The sequence below is a fragment of the Psittacula echo genome (genome assembly GCF_963264785.1).
Source record: "Psittacula echo genome assembly, chromosome: 25".
Taxonomy (NCBI): domain Eukaryota; kingdom Metazoa; phylum Chordata; class Aves; order Psittaciformes; family Psittacidae; genus Psittacula; species Psittacula echo.
In genome coordinates this window covers 4,605,405-4,632,381 of record NC_137760.1, presented here as the reverse complement: position 1 = coordinate 4,632,381, position 26,977 = coordinate 4,605,405, and the positions used below count along the sequence as shown (strand labels likewise).

General features: G+C 42.0%; 1 protein-coding gene across 3 annotated transcripts in view; it reads left to right on the top strand.

Moving 5' to 3' along the window:
* Positions 1-25,395, top strand: part of KAT6A (lysine acetyltransferase 6A) — a 31,088-nt gene extending 5,693 nt beyond the window's left edge. For 2 of the 3 annotated variants that reach the window (XM_080634698.1, XM_080634699.1), the window contains exons 4-18: positions 7,960-8,068; positions 8,621-8,736; positions 8,995-9,076; positions 9,234-9,369; positions 9,598-9,911; positions 10,446-10,564; positions 11,344-11,459; positions 12,562-12,703; positions 13,137-13,298; positions 13,759-13,852; positions 14,556-14,787; positions 15,512-15,722; positions 16,524-17,216; positions 17,975-18,290; positions 20,244-25,395. In XM_080634698.1, the coding sequence (XP_080490824.1) occupies positions 7,960-8,068; positions 8,621-8,736; positions 8,995-9,076; positions 9,234-9,369; positions 9,598-9,911; positions 10,446-10,564; positions 11,344-11,459; positions 12,562-12,703; positions 13,137-13,298; positions 13,759-13,852; positions 14,556-14,787; positions 15,512-15,722; positions 16,524-17,216; positions 17,975-18,290; positions 20,244-22,831 (5,430 nt within the window). In that variant the 3' untranslated portion in view covers positions 22,832-25,395. Of the gene's footprint in view, positions 1-7,959; positions 8,069-8,620; positions 8,737-8,994; positions 9,077-9,233; positions 9,370-9,597; positions 9,912-10,445; positions 10,565-11,343; positions 11,460-12,561; positions 12,704-13,136; positions 13,299-13,758; positions 13,853-14,555; positions 14,788-15,511; positions 15,723-16,523; positions 17,217-17,915; positions 18,291-20,243 lie in introns of those variants that run through there. The other variant, XM_080634700.1, reaches the window with a different exon arrangement.
* Positions 25,396-26,977: the final 1,582 nt, after the last annotated feature.

The window sequence follows — 26,977 nt, the reverse complement described above, 5'->3', positions numbered from 1 at the left end:
ATAATTAGTATGCTTGCTATATATATAGTAAAAATGTATATAATATATATATGTTCTATATATATTTAGTAAAACCCAGGATTTTTAGTTTTGAAAGTATTTTGTTTCTTGAGGAATAATTGCTCTATGCCAGTATTTGTTAGGAGGAACAGTTTTATTTCATGAAACTCCTTCCTAATTGCTTTTAAAAATGCTTTTTCTGAGCTGGGAGAAGAAATTCTTTGGTGCTGCTTTGGAAACCATAATTTAGCTTTAAATGAATGCCAGATTTATTTTTGTCACCTTTATAAATGCTAAACAGAATAAACAATGCTACTGTTTTAACATATAGTGGCTGTTGGGGTGCCATTGGGTTTAGAAAGGCTTGATACAAGTATGCAGAAAAAGCTTTGAGAATATCTTGATGAACTTTTCTGGGCTATTTCCTCACCACTTTATTGGGTTTTTAGTCGTGGAGGTTTTTCTGTTGGTTGGGTTTTGGTCATGATTGGTGCAGGTGATGTAGGGAGGATTTAGGAAGTTAATCTTCCTCGAGCTGACACCTTGTGGCTTTGCCAGAAGTTACCACAGCCATTGCAAAGATAGAACAAGTGGTATTTTGCTCCTCAACTGCTACGGTTTGCAGCCGAGTTTGACTATGAAATGAAATTGTTGGTTTAAGTTAATGTTCTGTGTTGTGAAATTGAGCTGCTGCTGGAGGACAGGAGCTGCAGAGCAGGGCGAAAGGGAGCCTCCGCTCTCCTCTCAGTGGTGCCTTGGTTGTGTGCTGTCGTGTCAGCCCTGCAACCTGCCAGACCTTGTTTTAGCTGGACCACTAATGTGTTCATTTCTTTGCTGGCTTTTTGGCACAAAAGGTGTGCTGCATTGCCAGACAAGAAAGGCTGATTTCTCTCTCCTACAGGCACTTAGTTTGAAATACTCCTATTTGTGTGTTTGAAGCCTGAAAAGTGACAGCTATCTGAAGCTTACGTATGGCTATCAAATGCATATTTACGTCTTTATTTGTGACAAACTCCTTATGCAGTTATATGTTGCATCTTCAGAATGCTGGGGAGGAGGATTGTGGCTTGCAATACTTTAGGTCTTTTTTGATCAGAACCTTTGAAATAAATAAATTTGTGCCTTTTTTTTTTTCATCTGCTGTTTTGTTGAATCAGAAGAGCCCACTGAACCTGTGCTGGTCTGGAAAGCCCTTGGTCGTCTTACTGAACAGATCTCATTGGTACAGTAGTCTTTATTTATAGGGCTCTAGTACCTAATAGTTTAAGTCGTATTGTGTTGGCGCTGTACAAAAGTGTAACTGAAAAGTGTCTTGTTTTAGGAAGTTGGCATTTAGTGTGAAATAAGACAATACTCAAGAGAGCAAAGGATAGTACTATCTGTGTAACAAATAAAGGTCATGGTATACTAGCTACATGCTGAAAATCTTAATTGTCTTTTAGTCATTCCTAAACAAATGCATTCATGGGTTAGAGATTACAAAAAGTCATGACTGAGTATGATGGCAGCACTTACTACAGGGTGTATCTTCCTTTGGAGGCAAGCACCGTGATTTTAAAATTGCGTAGTATGATGGTCAGGTTCAAAGGAGGAACCCAGCCACAGCTTGAATATTAGCTATATTCAAAACCCTGCTAGCTCAGAAAGTGCTTGTACAGGCAAACTGGGTTACCTCGATAAATGCTAACACTGCTATGCCCAGAGTGCAAGTGCACTACCCTGCATGTCTTGTTTATCCATTCATCATCAACAAAACCAGTAATAATGCATTTAACAAGTAAGAATGAAACTTATTACTTGTGTGGTCTGTGCGTGGGGGGTTTTGCAGTAGGACTGCAATTAACAAGGAGCGTTGTTGTGGGTTAAGCCAGCAGGTAGCTGCCAAATCTCACCAGTGCATTGGGATGGAGGAGAGATTAGGGGGGGAGGAAGTGAAATTTGTGGGTTGAGCTAAAGGCAGTTTAATAGGACAGACAAGAGAAAATGAATAATAACAATGATAATATAATTATAATAACCAAAACAAGTGATGTCCAATGCAGTTGCTCACTGCCTGCTGAGTGATGCCCGGGAACTTCCTGAGCAGCAGTCCCTGACCAGCTTTCCCCCTAGTTTATATATGGAGCATGACGTCCTATAGTCTGCAATATCCCTTGGCCAGCTGGGGTAGTTGTCCTGGCTGGCTCCCAGCTTCTTGTGCTCCACAGCCTCCTCACTGGAGAGAAGCTGAAAAGTCAGAATCAGAATGGTTTGGGTTGGAAAGGACCTTAAGATCATGTAGTTCTAACCTCCCTGCCATGGGGGTCCTTGACTTGGTGTAAACACTGCTGAGCAGCAACATTATTCTCATTCTAAATCTAAAACATGGCACTGTACCGACTACTAGGAAGAAAATTAACTCTGTCCCAGCTGAAACCAAGTTGACTGTTTAATAGTTAATATAGTACTATTATAGTGCAAGGATTACTGCACTACTACAAGGCTACTACAATGCAGTACTATTTAGTACTGTTGAAGAGGAAAGGGCTCTTTCTAGGTACACTGTTGTGAGGAACCAAGCTATAGTAAAGTGCAGGTCTTAAGGCTGGAAGCTCTTGATAAAGACAGCTTGTTCTGCTTTTGTTGATGCTTGTTTTCCGCAGTATGGATAGCATTAACTGATAGCCATTGCATTCTCCTTGAAACTCCTTTATGTCAGTTAAAACTGGACATGGCTGTAGCAACCTTTAAGTAAATATCTTCCTATTGTCCTGCAGTAGAGCTGATGGTATAAAAACACTATTCTGAAAGTGCTTCCTGAAAAAAAAAATGGAGAAACTTCTGAGGCTGAAAAAGGGGAGGAATATTTACAGCAGATTGCTTGTGCTGCTCTCACGTGTTCCTTATGGCCTGTTTCCTGCTTTTGTGTTGCTATTTATATCTGGTGGTACTTATCAATCACTTTAACTATGAGTTATTATACATGCAGCATCCGTTAGGCTTTCTCTCTTGCAATTAATAGTTCTAGATCTCAGTGTGCACTCGTGCATAGCACATGAAGACAAACTTCTTTTATCTGTTTAGAAAGATCCTATGCTTTGAGGGCATTATAGTTGTTTTGAAGGCCTTTAAGCATACAGCAGCTATTGCTGTATTGTGCCTGCTTTAGGTTAATAACTGTTAATTCCATGTCTTAAAGCGAAGAACTGTCCCCTTGCTGGTAAGGAAGTTATTTGTGGATTGGTTTGTTTTGGGTGGAGTACATAAATGATCTGCAACCAGAAGATTGTAATTACATTTTGAGAGCTCACCCTTACACTCCAAGGGTGCTCTTCAAGCTTTGGCTCTCAGCTGGAGGAGGATTAGGATTCCCTCTCTTCCAGCTGGTTCTAGAGAAGAGAAGGCTGTAGCTCTGTCTGAAACAAATGGTGGCTGATAACAGATGGCCTCCATCTGCACTCTGTGTAACTCTGGAAACTCAAATGCTGAAAGATTTCTTTGGACTTCATTAGGGAACAGGTAAAGTAGTTCTTAGTAATGGAGCAAACATAAGCAGATCATGGAAGCTGTGGAGGGTGCTATGAGACTGTGGCTGTGAACTTAAGGTGAAATGGTATGGAATGATATCAAGAGGATCTCTGACAGTGTTCAGAGTAATGGCAACTTAAAGGCAATGTTTGTAAGTGTGAGAAGACATAAGGGTTGTGATGAGTACCTACATCAATGGTATACTGCTGTGGAGGAAGTGGTTTTTAATGGCATTCTCTGACATAGTTTCAGCAAAAGCTGAGGCTAGGATAGCTGGTTAAGAAGAAGGAGACTAATCCAATGTGCTGGCTGGATCCCCATTGTTAGTCCTTTCTGTTCTGGAGATTGTTGACAGCTAAGGACTGGCACATCTCTGAAGTTTGCTTAATAGAGGAACCTTATTTATTACAGAGCTTTAAAGTATAGTCAGGTAGGGAGGAGGGTGGAAGCTGGAAAACATCACTAAGTAAACAACTTGATTTCAGTGTTAGCTTTCTTATATACTGAGGGAAGAAACAGCAGAGGTATGTGCTTGCTATACACAGAATCATAGGGTTGGAAAGGACCTTGTGATCATCCAGTTCCAACCCCCTGCCATGGGCAGGGACACCTCACACTAGACCATGTCCCCCAAGGCTCTGTCCAGCCTGGCCTTGAACACTGCCAGGGATGGAGCATTTACCACTTCTCTGGGCAACCTGTGCCAGGGCCTCAGCACCCTCACAGTAAAGAACTTCTTCCTTTTATCTAACCTGAACTTCCCCTGTTTTAGGGAAAAGATAATTCTGGTGCTCTCAGTCAGTGTGTTGCAGTGACTGAGCTTCGGAAGCTGCTGATCATGAAGGTGCGTGCAAAATCTTCAGCACAATCTCGGGGCAAAGCAGCTGCACTCGCTTTTTACTGCTACCAGGTTCTTACTGTCTTTTAAATATGCATTCATAAAAATACAGTGCCTGACTGCCTCACTTCACCTGGGTTTGCTAAATCTGGGTACCTTTGTGTGGGCGGCTTCCAGAATACAGCTTTGGGTAAAGAAGACTTCAGGAACTCGAGCTGCAGAGTTCCTGAATCAGTGTCAAATGAAGGGAGTTCCCTTATACTGCAAAGAAAGAAGCTGGAGCCTCCCTTCCCTCCTGCCCCCCCGTTTCAGGCAGGAAGTCCTGGCATGTGATTCTGATTGTGACGTACAGATCTCAAATTGTTTTAATCCTCTGATTAAAGGACTTCTTAGCCCTGGGAAGGTTATTTAACAACTGACTGTCTAAATATTGCCAGTTGACATTCTCTGAAGTTCTTAGCATGTGCATGTTTAATAGTAAGACAGCTTGAGTGTCAGCTCCAAGTAGTAGTTCCTTTTTTGGTAGGTTTTTAGATGTCGTAACAGCTGCGTAGAATTCAGCTTGTATATACTGTGCTAATATCTAAGCTATTACCTGTAACACTTCACTTTACTCCTGTAGCAGCATTTCAGATGCTCCCTCCATTGTAATAGTCCTTGATATACTTCTTTTCATCAGGGACTGTAGCGATAGGACAAGGGGTGATGGGTTCAAATTAAAACAGGGGAAGGTCAGGTTAGATATAAAAGGAGGAAGTTCTTTACTGTGAGGGTGGTGAGGCAGTGGAATAGGAGTTCCTACCTCACTTTCCTAAATTAAGAAGACTACAAAGCAGATGGATTGACCAAAACCAAGCTTTTAACATTCTTGCCTGCCTCCTCTCCGTAGGCACTTCTCTGTAGCCATCTTTAGGAGGGGGTACAGCCTCTGAATCCATAGGGAGCACGTTTGGTTTCTAGACATCCTTTGTATAGTAACACCATGTGCCGAGAGGCTGGCAGGCTGCAGCGCACTGTCAGTCCAATTTGTTCTGGCTCCCTCCCTCGCTGAATCTGGTGACATCACACACAGAGATGTGCTTGCGAGAAAAACAGCAGAAGGAGTTGAATGGCTGCCAAAAATGTGCAGTATGAAACCGAGCTGGCTGCTCCCAGGCTTGTTTTCGCGACTCCCTCATTGTGTGCTTGCGTTTTCCACTTGCCAGGATGTTCTTTGCTGAACAAACGCTGCAGCAGTGAAACCTCTCCGTACTTAGCACAACACAGCCTCGCACAGCAGCGTTGGAGGAGCAGCCTCATCTCCACGTTCAAAGTCATTCCTATTTAATAAATTATTCTAAAGCATCATCTTTGAGTTGGTTCTTCCAAAGCTTAACAGTTTTTACATGGGGACATCCATATTTGAAGGACTATGGGGATGAACAGGGAATGCACAAATTCTGGCTAGGAGAGATAAGAAAGACCATCTCAGACTGCCTAATAGAGGTTCTATAAGATTCTCTTTGATCAGGTAAGTTGCTCATGAACTCCTGCAGAGGATATATGAAATAGTTTACTTCTACTCTGAAAAGGTGCATGAATGTTCCAGCTTTGCTTTCCCAAAGGGTACAGGATGGCCACTGAGAGGAGGCCAGCTGCATTTGGGCCCACTTTCTGATACTCTTTGGTCCTCCTGTTCATTTTATTCAAGACAATATAAATTGCAAGGCAGCCAATGGGATTCACTGCTGAGCTTTGCTAGTCAATGACTTAGAGAAAGATAAGACAGAGAGAGGACCATAACAAATACAATTGTTCATGTCTTCTAATGTTTCATGAGGAATAGGCAGCTATTATGGTCACGTAAGCATTCTATAAGTACCTCAGTCACGTAGTTGTGTGTAACTGCGTGAAGCTGTCATTGAATCTAAACCAATTCAGATGTGAACTGCTCATACAATGAATTCCCCATTACTTGGATACAAGTCTGCAGGGGCTGCTGTAGTGCTGCTTTTTTAATGCAAGAAGTACGCTAGAACTGCTGAAACAGAGTCATAGAAGACTCCTTCAAAGCAAAGAGCAGTGGAGAGTATTGTTCCAAGAACCATGGTAGTTTCTTACAACCAGTATATGACCAAGTCCAAAGGATGAATAAATATGCCAAATTGTATTCGAAAGGAGTCTAAACCTTTTTACTGCAACTTTGTGGTGAATCCACATCGTTGCATTTGTTTCAGAGAGGAGCAGCAGATGCCAGACAGGGGTCACTGTGTGCTTTAGTCCTCGTGCCGATCTGCTTGTTGACATTACTCAAGGAGTTTTCTCTGAGCATTTCCTTATCTGAAAATAAGCCAGGGTGTTCTGATTGTTTCCAGCTTTTGTGTGTGTGTGTGTGTGTTAAGGAACACACCTTGGTCTGTGAATACACTGGGCCTGTACACCAAGTAAAGATAGAGCTTGAAACTTCCAGTTTGTATTTTACTGTACTATAAACCCACCTGTTTTCTGCAAGAAACTCTTCTGAGTGTAGCTTTTGCTTTGGCTTAGCCACAGTAAAGATTCCTTTAAGTTCTTCTGGCATATGCTTCCGTACAATAATTATGTGCATATGTAAGTGCATAATATACTCTGAAAAAGGTTTGTGTGAAATCACACATTCACATGGTACAGCTATACAAAGAATGTGTCTCAAAACTTACCATAATCTTTCATTTTTTGTGCTTCCAATGTTTTAAATGTGATTTTTAGCAGGTTTCTATTACACTTTTAAATTAAATTTTGCTTACAAAATTGGAGTAGAAAGAATTTGGTAGATTATGAAATCCAGCACTTGATGTTACTGGAGATAAGACTCTCCTTTCTCTCTCGTTAGTTGATCAAGTGCCACTTTAAAACAACCAGTTATTGTACTTGCTACTTCTTTGAGGAGGCTGTTATAGAATGTCAGTCGTTTGGTTTAAAAACCTCCAGCTTATTTGAGGCCAAAGGTATTGTTGGCTAGTTAATACCTGGTTTTGCCTCATCTTTACATCTTTTTCACCCTCCTGAACTTTTGTAGAGAGAGCAAGCCTTTTGGTCTGCAGCATACTGACATCAGTACTTATGAGAATAGTTAATAGTGGCACAGTTGTTGCACTTGCTCTGTAATGCATTTTATTCCAGGTAATGTCTTGCAAATGCTTTTCACAACTGCATTACCACTTTCTGGGTACCTGCTGGGAATGTCTTAGGACACTTGTGCTCTGGGGTCATCAGTGCCTGTTTTCCACCACTGCATCACCTCATGGTTCGTTCATTTGTTGCCAGATTAAGGCACCAGCTCTCTCTAACTTTGCATTGGATTATGTACTGATTTTGAATTCTCTTTCCCAGCTTTTTTTTCCAAGTTCTCCCTAGCCCTGGAATTCCGTTCTTTTTTCCTTTGAACCTGGGTGTATGTGTCTTGTCTTTAACCTGAATAGGAATGAGATCTCTTCAGTTAATACAGTGTCGTGTGGTGAGGACCAGCTGAAATCTGTGAGGCAATATCACACACACATTGTTTACCTGTTACATGAAACGTGTCTGTGATTCTGTGTGTTACGATTTGCTCCCTTGGTACACTCAGTGCTTTTCTTGTCTGTTTTCCTCTTCAGCCGGTTGCTGAACCAATTCCAATCTGCAGTTTCTGCCTTGGTACAAAAGAGCAAAATCGGGAGAAGAAGCCTGAAGAACTCATCTCTTGTGCTGACTGTGGCAACAGTGGTAAGTGCCCATTTACAATGCTGCTGGTAATAAGTCATCCTCTTGAGACAGAAGAGCTTGCTATAATGACTGCTACTGACCCATACATATGAGGAGTATGCATCTGATGATAACCTTGCCACTTGAGACAAGTGGCAAGTATAGAAGTCTAGTATAGTGACTACTCCTGACCCAGATGTATGAGTAGTATGCATCTAAGGCATATAACATGATTAGCTCAGCTGAATCATGTGCTCCCAGAGGGGAGGCTGTTAAGTTAACCTAACACAAACAGTTCATGTGGCTCTTGGAGGTTTCTCTGAAAATGTGGTAATGATGACCAGTTTTATCATGTTTCTCAATTCAGTTCTGAAAAATGATCTTGCTGTTCTTTGTGGGCCTAACACTTGCTATCTAAGGTATTGGTTTTGTATTTGTAAGCAGATAAGAATAGAAGCGCTTAAAAATAGGAGTATCTGGATAACCAAAATGATGCATGGGACTATGTAATAGATAAAGTACTTTGTGAGCTTTCTGTGGTTTTACAGGTAGGATTTTCTCCTCTTTCTGTAGGTCATCCGTCCTGTTTAAAGTTCTCTCCAGAGTTGACAGTTCGAGTGAAAGCCTTGCGATGGCAGTGTATTGAGTGCAAAACATGCAGTTCCTGTCGAGATCAGGGCAAAAATGCTGTGAGTACAGTGGAATATGGACTGAAGGAAGAGGACATTGGGCTTGTGGATGTCCAGTTAAACTACAACATAAAATCATTCTAGAGTCAAATAGTTGCAGCTTTTGTGAGAGTCCAGTAGTCTTTGATGCTTGTGAAATACCATGATACGTGGGTAGTTGAAAACTCTGTGTGTGTTCTCTGAAGTGGTGACAAATTAATTGAGGGCTTAATGCTGATGCACACCTAAAGAGAGATTAACTTTATCTGCCTTCAACAGGATAACATGCTATTTTGTGACTCATGTGACCGTGGCTTTCACATGGAATGCTGTGACCCGCCTCTTACCAGGATGCCAAAAGGTGAGGACTTTGTGATGAAAAGAGCTTACATATATATGTGATAATTGGGGCCTTTGTTACCATTCCTACCCTTTCTGTACCCTTTCTGGGCCTGTATTCTCCTTCGTGTTCTCTATAGAAGTCACTTGCATTCAGTATGGGGATTTGTGTCTTGTAGGTATGTGGATATGTCAAATATGTCGGCCACGGAAGAAAGGAAGGAAACTCTTACACAAGAAGGCAGCCCAGATAAAACGACGCTATGCTAACCCAATAGGACGTCCCAAAAACAGGTTAAAGAATCAAAATACAACGTAAGTCTCTAAGGAGGAGCAAGGGGTGAGATTCAGTAGGACAGTGGGTATTTCTGGTGTCTGGTTTACTCTGAGAAGATCTCTTTCACAATTTTGTTATTCTTTAATACAGAATTTCTCTAAAGTGCTGTGAAATAGTAGAAGTAATCTCAGTGCTTCTTTTTGTCCAGGTTTTTTTTTTTACACCATGTTAGCAAATCTTCCGACAATATCTTTCTCATTCTGTAGATCAAAAGGTCCTTTCAGCAAAGTTCGGACTGGCCCTGGTCGGGGTAGGAAGCGTAAGATCACCCTGTCCAGCCAGTCAGCATCATCAGAAGGAGGATACCTGGAGCAGGCAGATGTCTTGGACTTCTGCAGAGATGGCAGCACCACCCTGAAGTTTAACAAGAAAACCAAAGGGCTTATAGATGGCCTTACTAAATTCTTCACTCCCTCCCCTGATGGACGAAAAGCTCGAGGGGAAGTGGTAGACTATTCTCAGCAGTATAGGATCAGGAAAAAGGGTACCAGGAAATCTAGCACTTCAGAATGGCCCACAGGTAAAGATTTTTCACCCTGCCAATGTAAGTATCCTGTACACCAAGAACATGTTCGAAGACTAGGATGCTGAAATTACTAGAATGAAAACTTTGAGCGCAAAGTTAATGCCGTCAGTTACCTTTGATGCATTGAGGTCCTTATAGTCTTGTTGAGTAGTTTGATAGTTTGAATTGCTCCTGAGGAAGCAGTGGAAAATATTCCACAATAATCTATGGGATTTAAAGTGTTAGAATAGTTATGTGCAATAGCCTGGCTGTTGCTGAAAGAACAATGGTGTATCTTAATGCTTTGGGGGTGAGGTGAAGTGTCCTGTGGGTTTAGTTTGCTTGTTTTGTGGAAGAGGTGTTTCTTGATCAGTTTGGTCACAAATCCAGAACTGGTTTTTCCTTAATGGTTTATCTGAATAGAAAATCCCATAAGAAAAAAAACTTGGTAAAGTGCCTGAATGCAGCCAGATGCTATTTGTTGCTGCACTAAAAGCCAAGTACTCCTTGGTAAATGTAGGTGAAGACAATTTTCCTTCTCATCTACAGACAATCAGGATGGCTGGGATGGAAAGCAGGAAAATGAAGACCGTTTCTTTGGGACCCAGGATGTCTTAACTGAAAAGGACATGGAGCTGTTTAGAGATATTCAGGAGCAAGCACTGCAGGTAAAGTGAAACTTTCAGTATCTGGCAGTACGTACCAAATCTCACCACAGCCCAAGAGCAAACCCAAGAAATAGGTGAATCGGTCTGTCAGAGAAGCCAATGTGCTTGGTTTCTGCTGCTTCCCAGTAATGGGGACTGACCTCAAGAGAGCTGAAGGACAATACAAAAGGGAGCATGAGAGGTTAAGGTGGAAATCTAAAATGCCTGGAGAGCTGTGGCTTTAGTTGTCAGAACATAGATAAATAGCTGCTAAAATGTGTGGGCTATTGATAAAATACTGGGTACTTTACTAGCAACAAACTCTCTAGGTTTGTTCTAGTAGTTAGCCTAAGATGAAAGGAGATAAGGAATAAGCCTGTAAACTGATGAGGGGGAAAAAAAAGTAGTAAGTGGTTGTGGATCATATGCAGGTAGTGAGCTGTAAGATCTTATTTGGCTGACTAGTGAAACATTCTGTTTAGCTTCTGAGTAAAACAGAAGGAAACATGAATCAGTTACTATTGAAATAACAAGAAAGGAAACAGAAACATGACTGAAAAAAGACTGTATTCAGTTTTGCTGTGTACCATGCAACAGTGTGGAAGGTAGTGGAGATACATGGTGTGACAATGCTTACTGATTCTTCCTTCTTGTGAATCACTTGCTAGAAGTGTCACTGGTACTGGGTAGGGTCACCTCATTCTTTGTGTGGATGGGCTGTACAGATAAGAGTGTTTGAATTCCGCTTAGAAGCCTTTCCCTGGGAAATTCATGGAAACTTGTTTTTTGCCGTTGCATAGAAAGTAGGGGTGACTGGGCCTCCTGATCCACAAGTCCGATGCCCTTCTGTCATCGAATTTGGCAAGTATGAAATCCAGACGTGGTACTCCTCCCCATATCCACAGGAATACTCAAGGTAAGAGTATGACTGAACATACCTCTCCTTTGTTCTGCTTCAGTGTTTTTGGCAAAGCTGTGCCCCAGCTGGTAGAGAAATCTGAAGAAGATTCTATCTGAATGTAGCCAGAAGCAAAGTACACGTAATCCCAATACTTCTCATGGCAGTTAATAGATGTTTGAAGGTGTTTTTAGGCTGAGTCAAGAGTTGATCGGCTCTCTGCAACAACCGGCATCTGCTGCGAGCATGTGAATTGCCATGGGAATATAGAGATTGATTCCTAAGAACTATTTTTATGCTGTGTGTAGTTAGCAGAGTTAAAGAAGAAATGTTTAATGTTACAAGTTTTGGCATCTGAAAGATGTTCTGCTGTGGTGTACATATGGTTGGTTTGATGTTCTCTTGCTTAAGAACTTTGCAAACTGTCTGCACTGCATACTCTCCAAACTTCAGCTTGATTCAGAAAAAGGAATAACTTCTAAGGGCTATAAATACAAAGAGAAAATGAAATCAAACTCTTTTTCATTTAATATGAGCATGTGGTCTGTCATGAGGATTTATTGTAGCTCTGCTAAAGGCATTGAAGGTAACTGAAAACAGCATCCCTATCCAAGCTAGAGTATGTAAATGAGCTTAAATCACAACAGTGGGACACTTGCATTCAAATTGTTCATGTCAATGCAGTATGTAAAATGGCTTTAAAGCAAACAGATGGTGGTGTGACCCGTTGCTCAGGGGTACATACAGCTGTCTGTTACCAGGAGGGAAGGGAGAGAATAGGAACTATTTATCTAATCCATCCTAGTGTCACTAGTGCAAAACTGGAGGGGGTTTTGCTGTTTTTTCTAGGATTTTAGTCCCTGCAGATATTTCTTCTGACATAATAATGTAAACGTGATTGTTCAGGATGTTGAATACGTATTTTTAATATAGATTTCTTATAGGATAAATAAGTGCCATGACTTTAAGTGTGGTAAGGTGGTTTTGGCCTAATTAGCACATGCACTAGGTCAGTATTTACTGGTTTTGTTTTCACCAAGGTATCTATCTGCAGGAGTGAAGAGTTTTGTACGAAAGTCCATGTATTCAGTCTCTGATCTTTCTTTATCGTTGCTTACAGGTTACCCAAGTTGTACCTTTGTGAGTTCTGTCTAAAGTATATGAAAAGCAGAACCATTCTCCAACAGCATATGAAAAAATGTGGTTGGTTCCATCCTCCAGCCAATGAAATTTACAGAAAAAACAATATTTCAGTCTTTGAGGTAAGTAAGACAACTAAGCCACTCACTTTTATCTATAGCATAGCGTCTTTAGCACCCAGTCGTGTGATGAGTTTTCCATAGCCCTAAAGCTCTTCATTCTTGAAAGGTTCAGTTGCAAAGAGTGAACTACAAGCAGGCAGTGGGAACTGACCTCATGGATGGATTATTCATCCACAAAACACAGGAGAAGGCTCACTGTGTCAAAATGCTCTTTCATTTTAGGAAAATGAATGTTTTCTTTTAAATTAATGAATGTAACAGTGGCTTGGCCACAGCCTTTATGCTGTGGAAGTTTTAAGTCCTTTGAAACACTATCCGTGCTGGAAAAGTCATCTTCTCGTATTAGACGTTTTGAATGTATAGGTATAGCCAGATGAAGCATGTCCTTGTATGACAGCAAATGGAGTGACAACCTTTTCCTCATTTCTGTAAGGTTGATGGCAATGTCAGCACTATCTACTGCCAGAATTTGTGCTTGTTAGCCAAACTCTTCCTGGACCATAAGACACTCTATTACGATGTGGAGCCATTTCTTTTCTACGTGTTGACACAGAATGATGTCAAGGGCTGTCACCTTGTTGGCTACTTTTCCAAGGTAAGTACTCGGTTTGAACCCATTACTTCTTGTCCTAAACCTTTTAGGTTTTTTGACAGAACAGGGCCAAGATTTCAGATAGGTTTTCTCAAGGTTTTTGTCTGTAATTGTTTTACTTATTTTTAAACAGCTTTAATTGAAGCTTTTCCTTTCAGTCTTCAAAGTCAGCACTTTTGAGTTGGATTTTAGGATGTTCTGGTTATCCCATTTAAAGGTTCACTGCAACATGGCAGTTTTTTTCAGTGAATTTAGCTGCTTCAGATTTCTGCTTTGAACTTTCTCTGCTGTGAACTCGACATACAACCTTGACTCATGGACATTGTTGTTCCTAAGAAACTCTCTTGCTTTCTATCTCAGTTTTTGCCATAACCATAAGTAGGGGCTTGTACAGAACAACTTTGATTTCTCACTTGTTGTCTTGTCTCTTTTGTTTTGTCCTAATTTGCTGTTTTTCCAACAGGAGAAACACTGCCAACAGAAGTACAATGTGTCCTGTATAATGATTCTTCCTCAATACCAGCGTAAGGGCTATGGCAGGTTCCTAATTGACTTCAGTAAGGAACTTTTTCTTCACTTTTTTGAGTGCATGTAGTTCTTTCTACAGAAATCCAGCCCTAAAACTGCACAATCTGTTGAAACCTTTGACATCTTGACTAAGTGAAAGAGTGTCTTAAGCAAAAGGTAGTCATAGTTATGTTTTAATTTAGCTTTGAGAATAATAAGACCAGACATACTGAGGCTCTTAATACTCAAACAATTCTTACATTCATACATGGATATCAGCAAGTTCATAGGGAAACTTGCCACTGTAACTATGTCTCTGTTGTTATGCTAAATGCAGACCAGTATAGCCCATACTCTCCAGTACGGCCCTGAAGTTTGGCAGGAGAAAATATTCAAGTAAATGCTTTAAATGGCTAAAATATGCTTTCCCTCTGTCATCTTCAAAATCGCTGTTGTAGTTGGAGGATACTCAGCAGCCTGGTTGTATACTTGGAGTTTCTAGGTAGGGAGCTGCTGCCATCTCGTGGCGTTGCCCGTAGCCAATGTGTGATGGTGATGCAGTTCAGGAATCTCCATCACTGTCATTGAACACGACTTCGAACCACAAAAACCCAAACAGTGTATCCCTCATTATTAGAATCTGGACCTTGTAGTCCACATTCAGCTACTTTCTGGATAAAAATGCTCTTGTTGGTGTGGAAACAGAAGCTGTATATGCTAATTTCTTGAATTTCATTTCCTGTGTATCTTCAGGCTATTTGCTTTCAAAGCGTGAGGGTCAAGCAGGATCACCAGAGAAGCCCCTGTCAGACCTGGGGCGCCTCTCCTATATGGCTTATTGGAAAAGTGTAATATTGGAGTGCCTTTATCATCAACATGACAAGCAATTAAGCATCAAGAAGTTGAGTAAGCTGACTGGGATCTGCCCTCAAGATATCACTTCCACTTTACATCACCTACGAATGCTTGACTTCCGTAGTGATCAGTGAGTACAGGAGTCCTGTTGTATTTCCAAATAGCTTCCAGTGTATTTGAATGAAATTTAATGGCATTTGGAGAAAAATCTCATCTAATAAGCTTGCTTTTATTTAAGACTTAAGTATCCAAATGAGTGTACAAGACAAGTGAGATGCTTGGAATTATTCTTGATTCAGACCATAGCAGTTTGGGAGTGGGGTTGTATTCTGTCATGTTTTGTGTTAAACTTGGAACTTACTTGGAAAAACTTGAAGTTATTTGAGAACAGTTTTATGTCCTCACTTCACAGTATATTTTAATCAGTGATAACTACTCCCAACCGCTGAATAAAACGTACTCTGGTAGTAGGGCTATAACTTCTTAAAGCAGTCCTCTTACTACCATTCAGTGTCTTTCACCTTATGTTGCCTGTTTTCCAAATGGCATACCTCCTGTCCATTTGACACATAATGAAAGTGATAGCCTGCAGCTGAATATTACCCATGGAAGGATAATAGCTTCACCATTAACAAGAAGTGGAAGGAATTTAACATTTTCTCTGGTCTCAGATGCTTTCTCTGGTAGTCTGGTATTGCAAACTGTACAATTTTAAGGAGCTTTCTGTCATCTGTGTGTTGCTCATGGCAGCACTGATTGAGAGTATACAGCTTTATCTGTAATACCCTATATCTGTTTTACATGACAGCACGTACTGTGTGTAGCCTGTTGATGAGAGTGTTATTGCTCTTTAGATTTGTGATCATTCGTCGAGAGAAGCTTATCCAAGAACATATGGCAAAGCTCAGAACTAATGTCCGACCTATAGATGTGGATGCAGAATGTCTGCGTTGGACGCCTGTTATAGTTTCCAACTCTGTTGTCTCTGAAGATGAAGAAGAGGAAACAGAGGATGGGGAAAACGAAGAGCAACAGCAGCAGAAAGAAAAAGATTCAGAGACCAGTGTAAGAGTGAATCTGTTACTTCTTTGTGGCACCTACGTTACACTCGTTCCTTTTGCAGGCAGTGCAAACAAAATTGCAAATGCCAAGCTTGGGCATTTGGCATAATTGTAAAAACCAATACAGTCGTGATTAGTTCATGTGTCTTTATAGTTTCAGATTAGAACCTAAAAATAGGGAAAACATTGAAACTAGAGAAAGGTTAGAGACTATTTCTGAAAATAGTAGAAAGGCTTTTTCTACCCTTAATGATTTTTGCAGTCTGGGGGAGAGGCAATGTTAAAAACCCCAAACAACCACAAAATCTGCCTCTCGCTCTCAAGCAGCCTTGTCTTTAATCAGATTATTGAAATAGATTTAGGTTTGAAGGACCTAGTATTTCTGTAGGTGACAAGTAGCATAAATAGAAATGAAAGAACCAAAAGTTTTAATGGTTCTCACCAAAGGTTTTTTGCTTGACAAAATAGCTTCAAGTTTGTCTCACTTTTAACTTGAAAATGAAACAAATCCTGTGATTGAATGTAGCAAGATGATGTTTGCATTCCATTAGGCTGCTACTGACTGAAGTCACTTGCGGGGAAGGTAATTAAGGTGCATTCCCTCCACCTGGGAGGGAAGGAGCAGCAGTTAGCACTATTAGAATCACAAAAAGGTCAACTGTTTTGTTGTTCTCAGCTTCTTAAAAGCCATTCTTATGCAAGTTTTCTGACTTCTTGCTCAAAAGGCTTTTGTGGACTCAAATTCAGGCTAGACATGCATGCTTACATAAGAAGTGTGACATCTCTTTGTCTTTGTTTAAATCAGATGGTAAAATCTGTGTCATGGGAGAAGAAAGAGCAAGAGCCTTACTCACCTACGGAGAGTGAAAAAAAGCCAGACATTGTTGCTCCAGCCAATTCTGCACGGCCAAACAAGCACATTTTTCCCCTGGATAGTCTTCCTGCAAACAGCCAGCCATCACGAAGAGGGCGATGGAACCGCAAGAGCAAGAAACTTCGGGAGCCCTTTTGTGACAAGGAGTCAATGTTGCCCATTGAGGACAAACCACCAGCTCCCAGTGGGCGATGCAGTGAATGTGAGGAGAAATCAACAGCCTCCCAAGGCCGGTGCAGTGACTGTGAGGAGAAGTCAGCAGCCTTGCAAGGAAGATGTGGTGAATGTGAGGAGAAGTCTCCAGCCCCAAGAAGCCGATACGCTGAAGAGGAGGAAAAATGTGCAGTTTCCCAGGGACAGTATGGCAAAGGGGAAGAATCTGCAGTTCCCCGTCGGCGGTACAGCGAAGGTATGGAAGGGTGGAGAGGGCAGTTGAAAAAGAACACGGAGCCACTGAAGAGCAGATTCCCAGAGGACTGTGACAGGTTATCCCGCCGCTACAGTGATAGTGACAGGGCACTTCTGAGGTGTTTTAGTGAGAGTAGTGAAGAGGAAGATGATGAACCTGTGAGTCCTCGATCGAGCTCTCCACCTGTTCTCACCAAGCCAACACTGAAACGAAAGGTGTGTGCCTTATTTCTTCTTGTCTCTGACTGTATTATGCGACCTGTTTTGTCATTATGTTGGTGCTTTCTGAAGGACTGTGCAATTCATGATGGGTGTATTAAGCGTACAGATAGCTTCTGCTCAGTTTTCCAGAACTCTGGAGGGTGCTTTCTGCTACCTGTTTGTAGTGGTGGTTTTTGTTGAATCAGAGGTAAGTGTGTTGGTGGCGGTTATGATTTTGGGGGTTTTTTTAACAAAAGCCTTGTGCTTTTGATTTTTCCACCTTAAAAAGTGGTTATTAAAGTTTCAGTCATGCAAAATAGATACAGTCCTACTTCAAAAGAAGCTGACAAAACACAAATGCTATCCAAACAGCTAAAATCACAGCATAAAGTCTTTGGAATGATTTACCAGAGATGTGAATGCTGTCAGTGTGACCAAGAAGATCCTCTCTTCATGGAATGCTGCACTGAGAAATTCTCTTCTATATCATCTTTGTAGCTTTATTCACATCTATGTTGTATTTCAGCTGTAATGGATGGGCTGTTAATGTCAGCTGTTTAAATGGTTTACACTATTACACAAATTGTATTTGACATCTGTCTAACCGAAGGCAGGTCCCCTTCAGCATTTCTAGTGAAGTCTGGGCTCCAGAAGGGAATCCTCTGCTCCTGCTTAGACTGTTAAACTCTACTGTTCATGTTTTCTATTTATCAGTGTCTTATTTCTACTGCATGTGATAAAATGTCTTCTCTTCTCCTGACTGCCACTCTCAGAAACCAATTCTTCATCGGAAGAGGCGAGTCCGCAAGCGTAAGCACCACAATAGCAGTGTTGTCACTGAAACCATCTCAGAGACCACAGAAGTGCTGGATGAACCATTTGAGGACTCAGACTCTGAACGACCAATGCCCCGATTAGAGCCTACATTTGAGATTGAGGAGGAGGAAGAGGAGGAGGAGGATGAGGAGGAGGAAAATGAACTTTTGCCCAGTGGATACTTTCGGCATTTAACCCCACCAGACACACTCAGGCATAGACCCTCTTCTAAGAGGAAGTCCAAAGATGAGGAGGAGTCTGATGACACTAATGGTATGTTTGGTGGTATGCAGTTGAATGTTTGATCTGGATACTGTGCCAGTGGGTGTCAGATGATACTAGCTCATGACAAAAGAAGCTGCTTCCCTTGTCTTGTAACTTCTAGGCAAAATGTAGGGTTAGGCATAAATTACCAGTCAAACCAGCCTGAAACATTCCCAAGTCTTATGAAAATGTGGTGCGTGCTTTTAACTATCTTATTAGCAATGACCTGATCAGAGGTCATTGAATCCTTTTGATTCAGCTTTCCTAGTGAAATTGGTGTCTGTGAAAAAACCTCTGCAGCAGGGTCACTTACAGAAGCAAACCAGAAATGAACTGGAGAGCCCTCAGTTTTCCAGAACAAGAGAAATAATAAGTTGTTCTCTAGCGTGAAATAGAGAAATGTGGGAAAAGGGGAAGGGAAATAGCAGATTATTTTTTAATTTTTAAGTGGAATTATCCATTTTTTGGAGGGCTAATGCTTTACCAAATACTCTGAAACGAGCACTTCCTTCTTCCTGCCCAGTGATACACTGACTGTGGCAGATGCTTTCTGTCCTTTATTCACATTCCAGATATTTGTTTTATGGCTGAAATTGTTCAATTTTGAATTCATTTTTTGTTTTAAATTCATCTTTTAATACCCAGCATTTTTTCAGAACACTTCTCATTGGAGATAACTTGGAGTAAATGCCTGTCTGAGCAAAGGGAAGGAGTAACTCAGCTGCCCTACGATTAGGTTTGCAGAAGTGTTTGTGAACTACTAGGAGTCCATTATTCAGTTTTACTTGGATTGCATAACTGTGGACTTAAAACAGCTCTTCTTGGGAAATTCATAGCCTGGAATCAGTAACATTTTTTGAGGTGGTGGAAAGGGCAGAAATGTGAATAAATGTACTCTGAATACTCGGGAAAATTAATCCATCTATGGAGAGATTAAAAAATAACATAGTAGCTGCCAGGAAAAGAGGGGGATTTGGTAAATGAAGTGAAGGGCAACTCACTGCTGAGGTCTGTGACAGAGTATTTGAAGGTCATGTCCAGTAATTAGCATGGGTTTCTAGCCTAGGAGCCAAAGAGATTCAGATGATCCTAAATACATGAACCACGGAATCTCAAGTGAAGTAGAGACATTCTGTCATCTCTTTATTTAGCCTTGGTGAAACTGCAAACAACCATCTTTACTCTGTTATTCACACTTGATAGACTGGAATAGTTCACAAGAACAGTCGTGGGCTGATTAAGAGATTAGAACAAATGTTCTATAATAGATTCAAAGAAAGCAGAGGCAAAAGAGTGACTTGATCAAGTTGCAAATTGCTTAGGTGAGTAAGGAGATTTACTTATTTGATAAGAGAGATTTTCTGCCTAGCAGATAAAAGGACAATTAATACAAAAGCAGATTAAGTAAATCCAGTGTCTGAAGATGGAAATTCAGACGGTAAAGGGTGAGTATCAACTAGTGTCAGTGGTTAACTGTGGCAGCAGTTTACCAGCAATTGTGTAAAATAAATCTGGCCCAATTCAGTTATCTGTGTCTCTGTTTAAAAGCATAAAGCCCCCCCAAAAGTGAAAATACATCCTTTCTTCAGCAAATGTACAAGATACAGATCTAAATAGAAACATGGTTTTAATTCACCTTCATGTGTTCCCCTACACTAGAACACTTTCATTTGTGAACTATTGTATAAGTAACATTTGTCAAGGGTAGTGAGTTTTTCCAGGGCTGTGTGTTACACCTGCATTGTGTGTTAAAAGCTCAGGGCTTTGACCATGCATGTGCTTGAAAGCCCTGGTGTTGTTTGAGAATGTAATGTGATTGCTGACAAGCAGATCTTGATCCTTGTTGTTAACCCTTCCCATAAATCTCTAAGCTGGTATTGATACAAAAAGTTGATAAACGTAATGGGAATGCTCAGGTCAAAAAAATATGTTTGAGCAATGTCTTTCAATTTGTGTTTTCAGGTAACCCACCTTTGAAACCATTATCTATGCTGAGAAAATGTGAAGATAAGGATTCTTCACTTGAGCCAGATACTTCTACACCCATGAAAAAGAAGAAGGGATGGCCAAAAGGGAAAAGCCGAAAACCAGTCCACTGGAAGAAAAGACCTGGTCGAAAACCAGGGTTTAAACTGAACCGGGAAAAGGAGCCACCATCAGTTGAGGATGAAGGAGTTGATGCAGTGGTAGCTAATTCAAAACCAGGGCGTAAGCCCAAACTTTCAGATCAAGAGGAAAGTGTTGAGCAGAAAGAAGAGCTGCCTTTTACTGAGGAAAGGAAAGAGGAAGATGTGAATGTGGAAGCAGAAGAGGTAGGAGAGGAAGAAGAGGAAGATACAGCCAGCAATGAAGTAAGAGCAGTTTCTCCTGTGGATAGCAACAGCAGCCCAGTGCCAGAAGTAAAAGAGCCTGAGATAGAAGAGGAGGTAGAGGAGAAGCCACGGGTTTTAGAAGAGCAAAGGCAATCAGAAGAAGAACAGCAAGAACTAGATGAACCTGAGCATGACCATGAAGAAGAAGAGGAAGTTGCAGTAGTAACAAATCAAAATGAAGATCATGATGCTGATGATGAAGATGACGGTCATCTGGAGTCTGTAAAGAAAAAAGAGTTGGAGGAGCAGCCTGTTAGAGAAGGGGTGAAGGAGGAGCCTCAGGTGCAGGAGTGTTTTTTAGAAACAAGCATACCAAGCAGTAGAGAAGATACAAAAGAAAAAGAGGAAACAGAGGCAGATTCTGAGGAAGAGCAGGCTTCCAATGAGACATCAGTAGGCTCAGAGCACGTCCCTGGGTCTGAAGATGACCACGAAGAAGAGCAAAGTAATAAAGAAGGGTTAATTGAATTAAAGGAAGAGGAAGAGATTCCTCATAGTGAACTAGATCTTGAAACTGTTCAAGCAGTCCAGTCCTTGACACAGGAGGAAAGCAATGAGCATGATGTAGCTTACCAGGACTGTGAAGAAACTCTCGCAGCTTGTCAGACTTTGCAGAGTTACACCCAGACTGAGGAGGATCCTCAGATATCCATGGTTGAAGATTGCCAGGCCTCAGAACACAACAGTCCAATATCCTCTGTTCAGTCCCACCCCAGCCAGTCTGTACGTTCTGTCAACAGCCCAAATGTGCCTGCTCTGGAGAGCAGTTACACCCAGATAAGTCCTGAACAAGGATCCCTGTCCGCACCCTCTATGCAGAACATGGAGACCAGCCCCATGATGGATGTGCCTTCAGTGTCGGACCACTCTCAGCAGGTGGTGGATAGTGGCTTCAGTGACCTTGGCAGCATTGAGAGCACTACAGAGAATTATGAGAACCCCAGCAGCTACGATTCCACTATGGGAGGCAGCATCTGTGGAAATAACTCTTCGCAGAGCAGCTGTTCCTATGGAGGACTGTCCTCTTCTAGCAGCCTCACTCAGAACAGTTGTGTTGTCACTCAGCAAATGGCAAACATTGGCAGCAGTTGCAGCATGATGCAGCAAAACACTGTCCAGCCTGCAGCAAACTGCAATATCAAGTCACCTCAGAGCTGTGTAGTAGAAAGGCCTCCAAGTAACCAGCAACCAGCAACGCAGCCACAACAGCAACAGCCTCAGTCACAGCAGCCACAGCCACCACCTCCACCCCAGCAGCAACCTCCGCTGTCGCAGTGTAGCATGAACAACAGCTTCACCCCAGCACCTATGATCATGGAAATACCGGAATCAGGAAGCACTGGTAACATAAGTATCTATGAGAGGATCCCAGGGGATTTTGGTGCTGGGAGCTATTCACAACCGTCAGCCACGTTCAGTTTAGCCAAGTTGCAGCAGCTGACAAACACCATTATGGACCCTCATGCCATGCCTTACAGCCATTCTCCTGCTGTGACTTCCTATGCAACCAGCGTTTCTCTGTCCAACACAGGGTTGGCTCAGCTAGCTCCCTCTCATCCCTTAGCAGGCACACCACAAGCACAAGCCACCATGACACCTCCACCGAACCTGGCGTCCACCACCATGAACCTCACATCACCTCTGCTCCAGTGTAACATGTCTGCCACCAACATTGGGATTCCACACACCCAGAGGCTGCAGGGGCAGATGCCAGTCAAGGGGCACATCTCCATCCGCTCCAAGTCCGCACCACTGCCCTCTGCGACCGCACACCAGCAGCAGCTCTACGGGCGCAGCCCCCCTGCGGTTGCCATGCAGGCCGGGCCCCGGGCGTTGGCTGTCCAGCGGGGTATGAACATGGGGGTCAACCTAATGCCAACCACCCCGTACAATGTTAACTCCATGAATATGAACACTCTGAATGCCATGAACAGCTACAGAATGACACAGCCCATGATGAACAGCAGTTACCATAGTAACCCTGCCTACATGAACCAGACAGCACAGTATCCTATGCAGATGCAGATGGGAATGATGGGGAGCCAGGCCTACACCCAGCAGCCTATGCAGCCCAATCCTCATGGAAACATGATGTACACTGGCCCCTCCCATCACAGCTACATGAACGCTGCTGGGGTGCCCAAGCAGTCTCTCAACGGACCATACATGAGAAGATGAGCAAGATGAACTTGCATCCTAAAAACTGAAATATATATAAATAAAGGAACCTTTTATACTGACGAACCAGAGAAAATGGACCTTTTTCCAGTTAAAATATTGCTGTAGATTTAGAGGGATTTTCTTTGGTTTATTTTATTTTTTAGGAAGCCTGGTCTTTATTTTTTGGAAGTTTTTTGTTTTGTTTTGTTTTTTTGTTTTGCGTTTTTGTTTTCTTCACAATCCTGAAGCATTTTACAGCTAAAAAAGAAAATCATTTACAGATGTTTTTTAGAGGGGAAAACATGCACAAAATCTTTCATAATTTGAAAAGAGCCTTACTTTGCTGACAATGTGGACAGAATACGTGTAACAGTGAAATCATCTTCCTAAATTTGTTTTATTTCAATGTACGTCCTTTTCCCTCCCCTGTGCCCCTCCGTATTGCAGTTTCTAGTGCTGCAGTCATGTAACGTTTGACATCTCAAAGAATAACAACCCTTCCCTCTAAAACCCCACCTAGCATTTCCTACTTCGAGCAGGAGGCACTTATTGGGAGACTTGGAAGGGGACACAGAGGGTAAAGGAAGCTCTTGATTTCTGCAGGTCAGGGGGAATCTTTCATCTGGGATTTTCCCTGCCTCCCTCACCCGCAGTGGAATTTGGAGTTACGTGTAAACAATAAACTCTTCACATTTGCTGTTTTTTGTAGATGAATTAACTGAAATTTTATGTTTCACGCTGAAAAGTGTAATGTGACTTGAAACGGATCCCATTCGCCACCCAGACATGCATGTTGCACACACATGCGTGCGCGCACACATGTTCTGTCACTCTGAACTACTGGAAGCATCTCGAGAGAGAACGTTGCATCCCTTGTGCAAGTCACGAGGAGGGTGGGACATGGGTTTTAGGACAAGCAAACGGCTGCAGGTTCTCCTGGTGAACTGCAAGTCAGCCACAAGGCTGAGGTCCCAGACTCCTCTAGTGTGTCCTAGGAAGTGCTGAGGGTCTTGGTTCTGAGCCTTTTAGTCAGGCTGAGGCCAGAAGGAGCTGTTTCCAGTGGTCTGCCTCTTAATCTCTTGAGTCATCTTGGAAGATAACGTGTATGTTGTGACTTGACAAAGAGCCCTGTGGTGTCCTTCTCCCTTTTCCATTCCTGGCATGATGGGGTAGGAAGTTGCTGAATGTGCCGCGCTCTCGGGCAGTCAGGGATGTTCTTCCCTGATTGTGCCACTATGTTGGAGACCCATTTGATAGGAGTAGCCACACTTTGGATCTATGAGAAAAGAAGGGAATCGGCCTGTTTTACCGGCGTGAAACAGTCCAAACACCATAGTAGGATGTAGGCAGCAGGATTTTGCTGTTTATTACCGCATAATCCAATTGACGTTCTCTTTGGCTACACTGCTGGCATGTCACCCAATACAAAAAGGGACACCCCTTAATGTAAAGTTCTTTTTTTATTGTATATGAAGTAGAAATACAGGCACATTAATAAGACTAATTTCTTTTGTTTTTAAACCAAAAGAGTCTAAAAAGAAAGTTGGGGTTTTCTTCAGATGCACTAAACCGGACTTTCCTCCAGTAACTGCTTAACCAGAAAAGGCAGAATTCAAAGGACTTCCACTTTTTACTTCTGTTTAGTTTTGAGCATGTACAAGGCTGTGTAGGACCCCATTTCTCTGTATATACTACTCCAGTCCCAAATAACCCATGTAGAAAGCGCACTGTGCTGCCCTCTCCTTCCTAGATCTTCAGCTGGGTCACTGCTTCCTGATTGGGGCGGGGGGGGGGGGTCTGAGACAGGAGGAGGAGAAGCTGTTGGAATGAGGGCAGTGGATTGAGTTTGGTTGGTTTGGGTTTTGTATGTTTTTTTTACCAATTGGGCAGCTCCCTTTTCCACAAGCCTTTGTGACTGTAGAACTATTGTAGAGAGAAAAAAAAAAAAAAAGAAAAATAATGTTCTTTTCTATATATAAAAAAAAAAAAAAAAAATTATCCAGCGCAGTAATCTTGGTACCTACCATTTTTTCACTTCTGTTTAAGAATAAAAAAAAAAAAAAAATAATAAAAATATGTATTTTTAGCAAGATAACTTGGGTAATCTTCTAAAAGAAATTAAAAATCTCACTGTTAGTGACTTCGATGCCTTTTAAAAGAAATAAGAGCTTTTTCATTTCATTCCATCTTTAAAGTTTTTTATCTTTGTTGTAGAATATTAAAAACTATTTTAAGAAAGATAAAAAAATTCTCTTTAAAGAGATCTCTAGAGTGTGTGAATAGGAGCTCCAGATGCCTCTAAAAGCCGCATGTACAAATGAAGCTGAGTCTATTCCTGTCTGTTTATATTTGCTTTTCCTGTTTTGTAACCTCTTTGTACTTTGTTCATGGTGACTTGTAAGCTAAGGGGAAGGGGTGCCTAGATGCCTTTGTAATTCTCCATGTCATACGCTCCTGGCTGGATGGTCTCCCTTCCTCTCCTTGTATGTAATATCACTTTTTTTTCCCCTTTCTAGCAAGTACTTTCAAAAGAACTCTGTACATTTTAACATAAAAAATAAATTATGTTGAGCCATTTTGGATGTCAGTTGTGCATGTGGGTTTTTTGTCTTTTATTGCCGTCGGAGCAGGGAACTCTGCTCCTTGGGCCTGGGAATGTGATCGTTCCCTTTTGATCTGGAAGCGAGGTAGATCGCGAGATCTCCGTCCGTGTTAAGCTTTATCTACAGCTTCTAATCAGAAAAAGATGAAGAAAAAACACTTGAAAGCATCCAGAAATCACCGTGTTTAAATTCCCCTCTGCCCAAAGCTGAAGCAAAGCACGTTAAGCTGCTTTTTGCCAGCTTGTTTGTAAGCTTGTTTGCCAGCTTGTGTTTGAAGCTTCCCCCTTCGCTTGCTCTCATCTGTGTCATTACCACTTCGGGTAGGAGAACTAGAGATTTTACCCAGCAGAATGTACCCTGCAGCTTCAAGGCAGAATTGGATCCATCAGGAGCCCTGTGGTTTTGTCCCACTGTGAGCTCCTGCAAGCTGATGGCTCACACATCACTAGATGGAAGCAACGTTCCGCAATCACTGCCCGCATTCCCTCTGATAGATGCTGTAGCGCTGGCTCAGCCTCTGGCGGTTCAAGGGCAGGCTGCCTGTTGTCTGTCACAAGTGTGTCTTCAAGTGTGTTTGTCTGCCACAGGGAATAAGGGGAAAGGAGCTTGAGAATGAGTAAAATTCAGTTTCTAAGCACTTTTCCTATCTGCAGTCCTCACTAAGATGAAATATAAGTTGACGTACAGTGAGGATGATGCTGCATCTTCCTTCAACCTGATACATTTTTCCTTGTTTCATTCAGGCACCTGAGTTTTCAGATCAAGCGTGTCAAGATGCAGGTAGAAGTTAATTGTACAGGGGTGCTCCTGGCTGTTTGGTTCATTTACTCTCACAACAGCTTCCATGTTATTCAAGCATGAAGGAGAGAGAAACAGGGTGACCTGTGAGTAAGGTTGTCACTGCTTTAATCACTTGTGAATTGCAGTGGGTGCATCAGCAGTGCTACAGGTAAGAGTCATCAGGATCTCGGTAGATCTGCATATTATATCAGATTCCCATAGTCAGGGCTGGAGTTAAGATTGCAATAGCTATTCTGGGCCAGAAAGCTGTGTTCAGTCGCTCGCAGCCAACTTAACTTGGATTCTTTTAAAGCTGTTCATTAAAGGAAGCTTTGGCACTGTCCAGTAGCACAGTTCCGAGGTGGTGGGTGCCACCCCAGTGTGTCCTGCTTTTCCCATACTGAAATGCTTGTGGTTTGAGGTCTCTTGGGTTTTGTTTGTTATTTTCTGTGTACCCTGAATTTAGCAGACTTGATTTGAACGTTGACACGCACTCGGGTTGAATTGTTACCTAGCAGTGATACTGTTGGAGTCAGCTTTGATTTATTGCCAGTTCTCAGAAACAGCTCTCCGTTTTGGGGATACAGGATGGGGTTTAAAAGTAGAATACCAATTGAGAGCAGTTGTATGTCCTTCAGCAGTTCAAACTGGCTCTGACTCCCAGAATTAATGTGCTGGGTGATTATACTGGAGTGTAATTCTGCTGCTTTCGATAACTCCAGAATTAGAAATGGTCAAGGCAAATCCTTTCAATGAAATACCAGCAGAGTTATGTTCTACT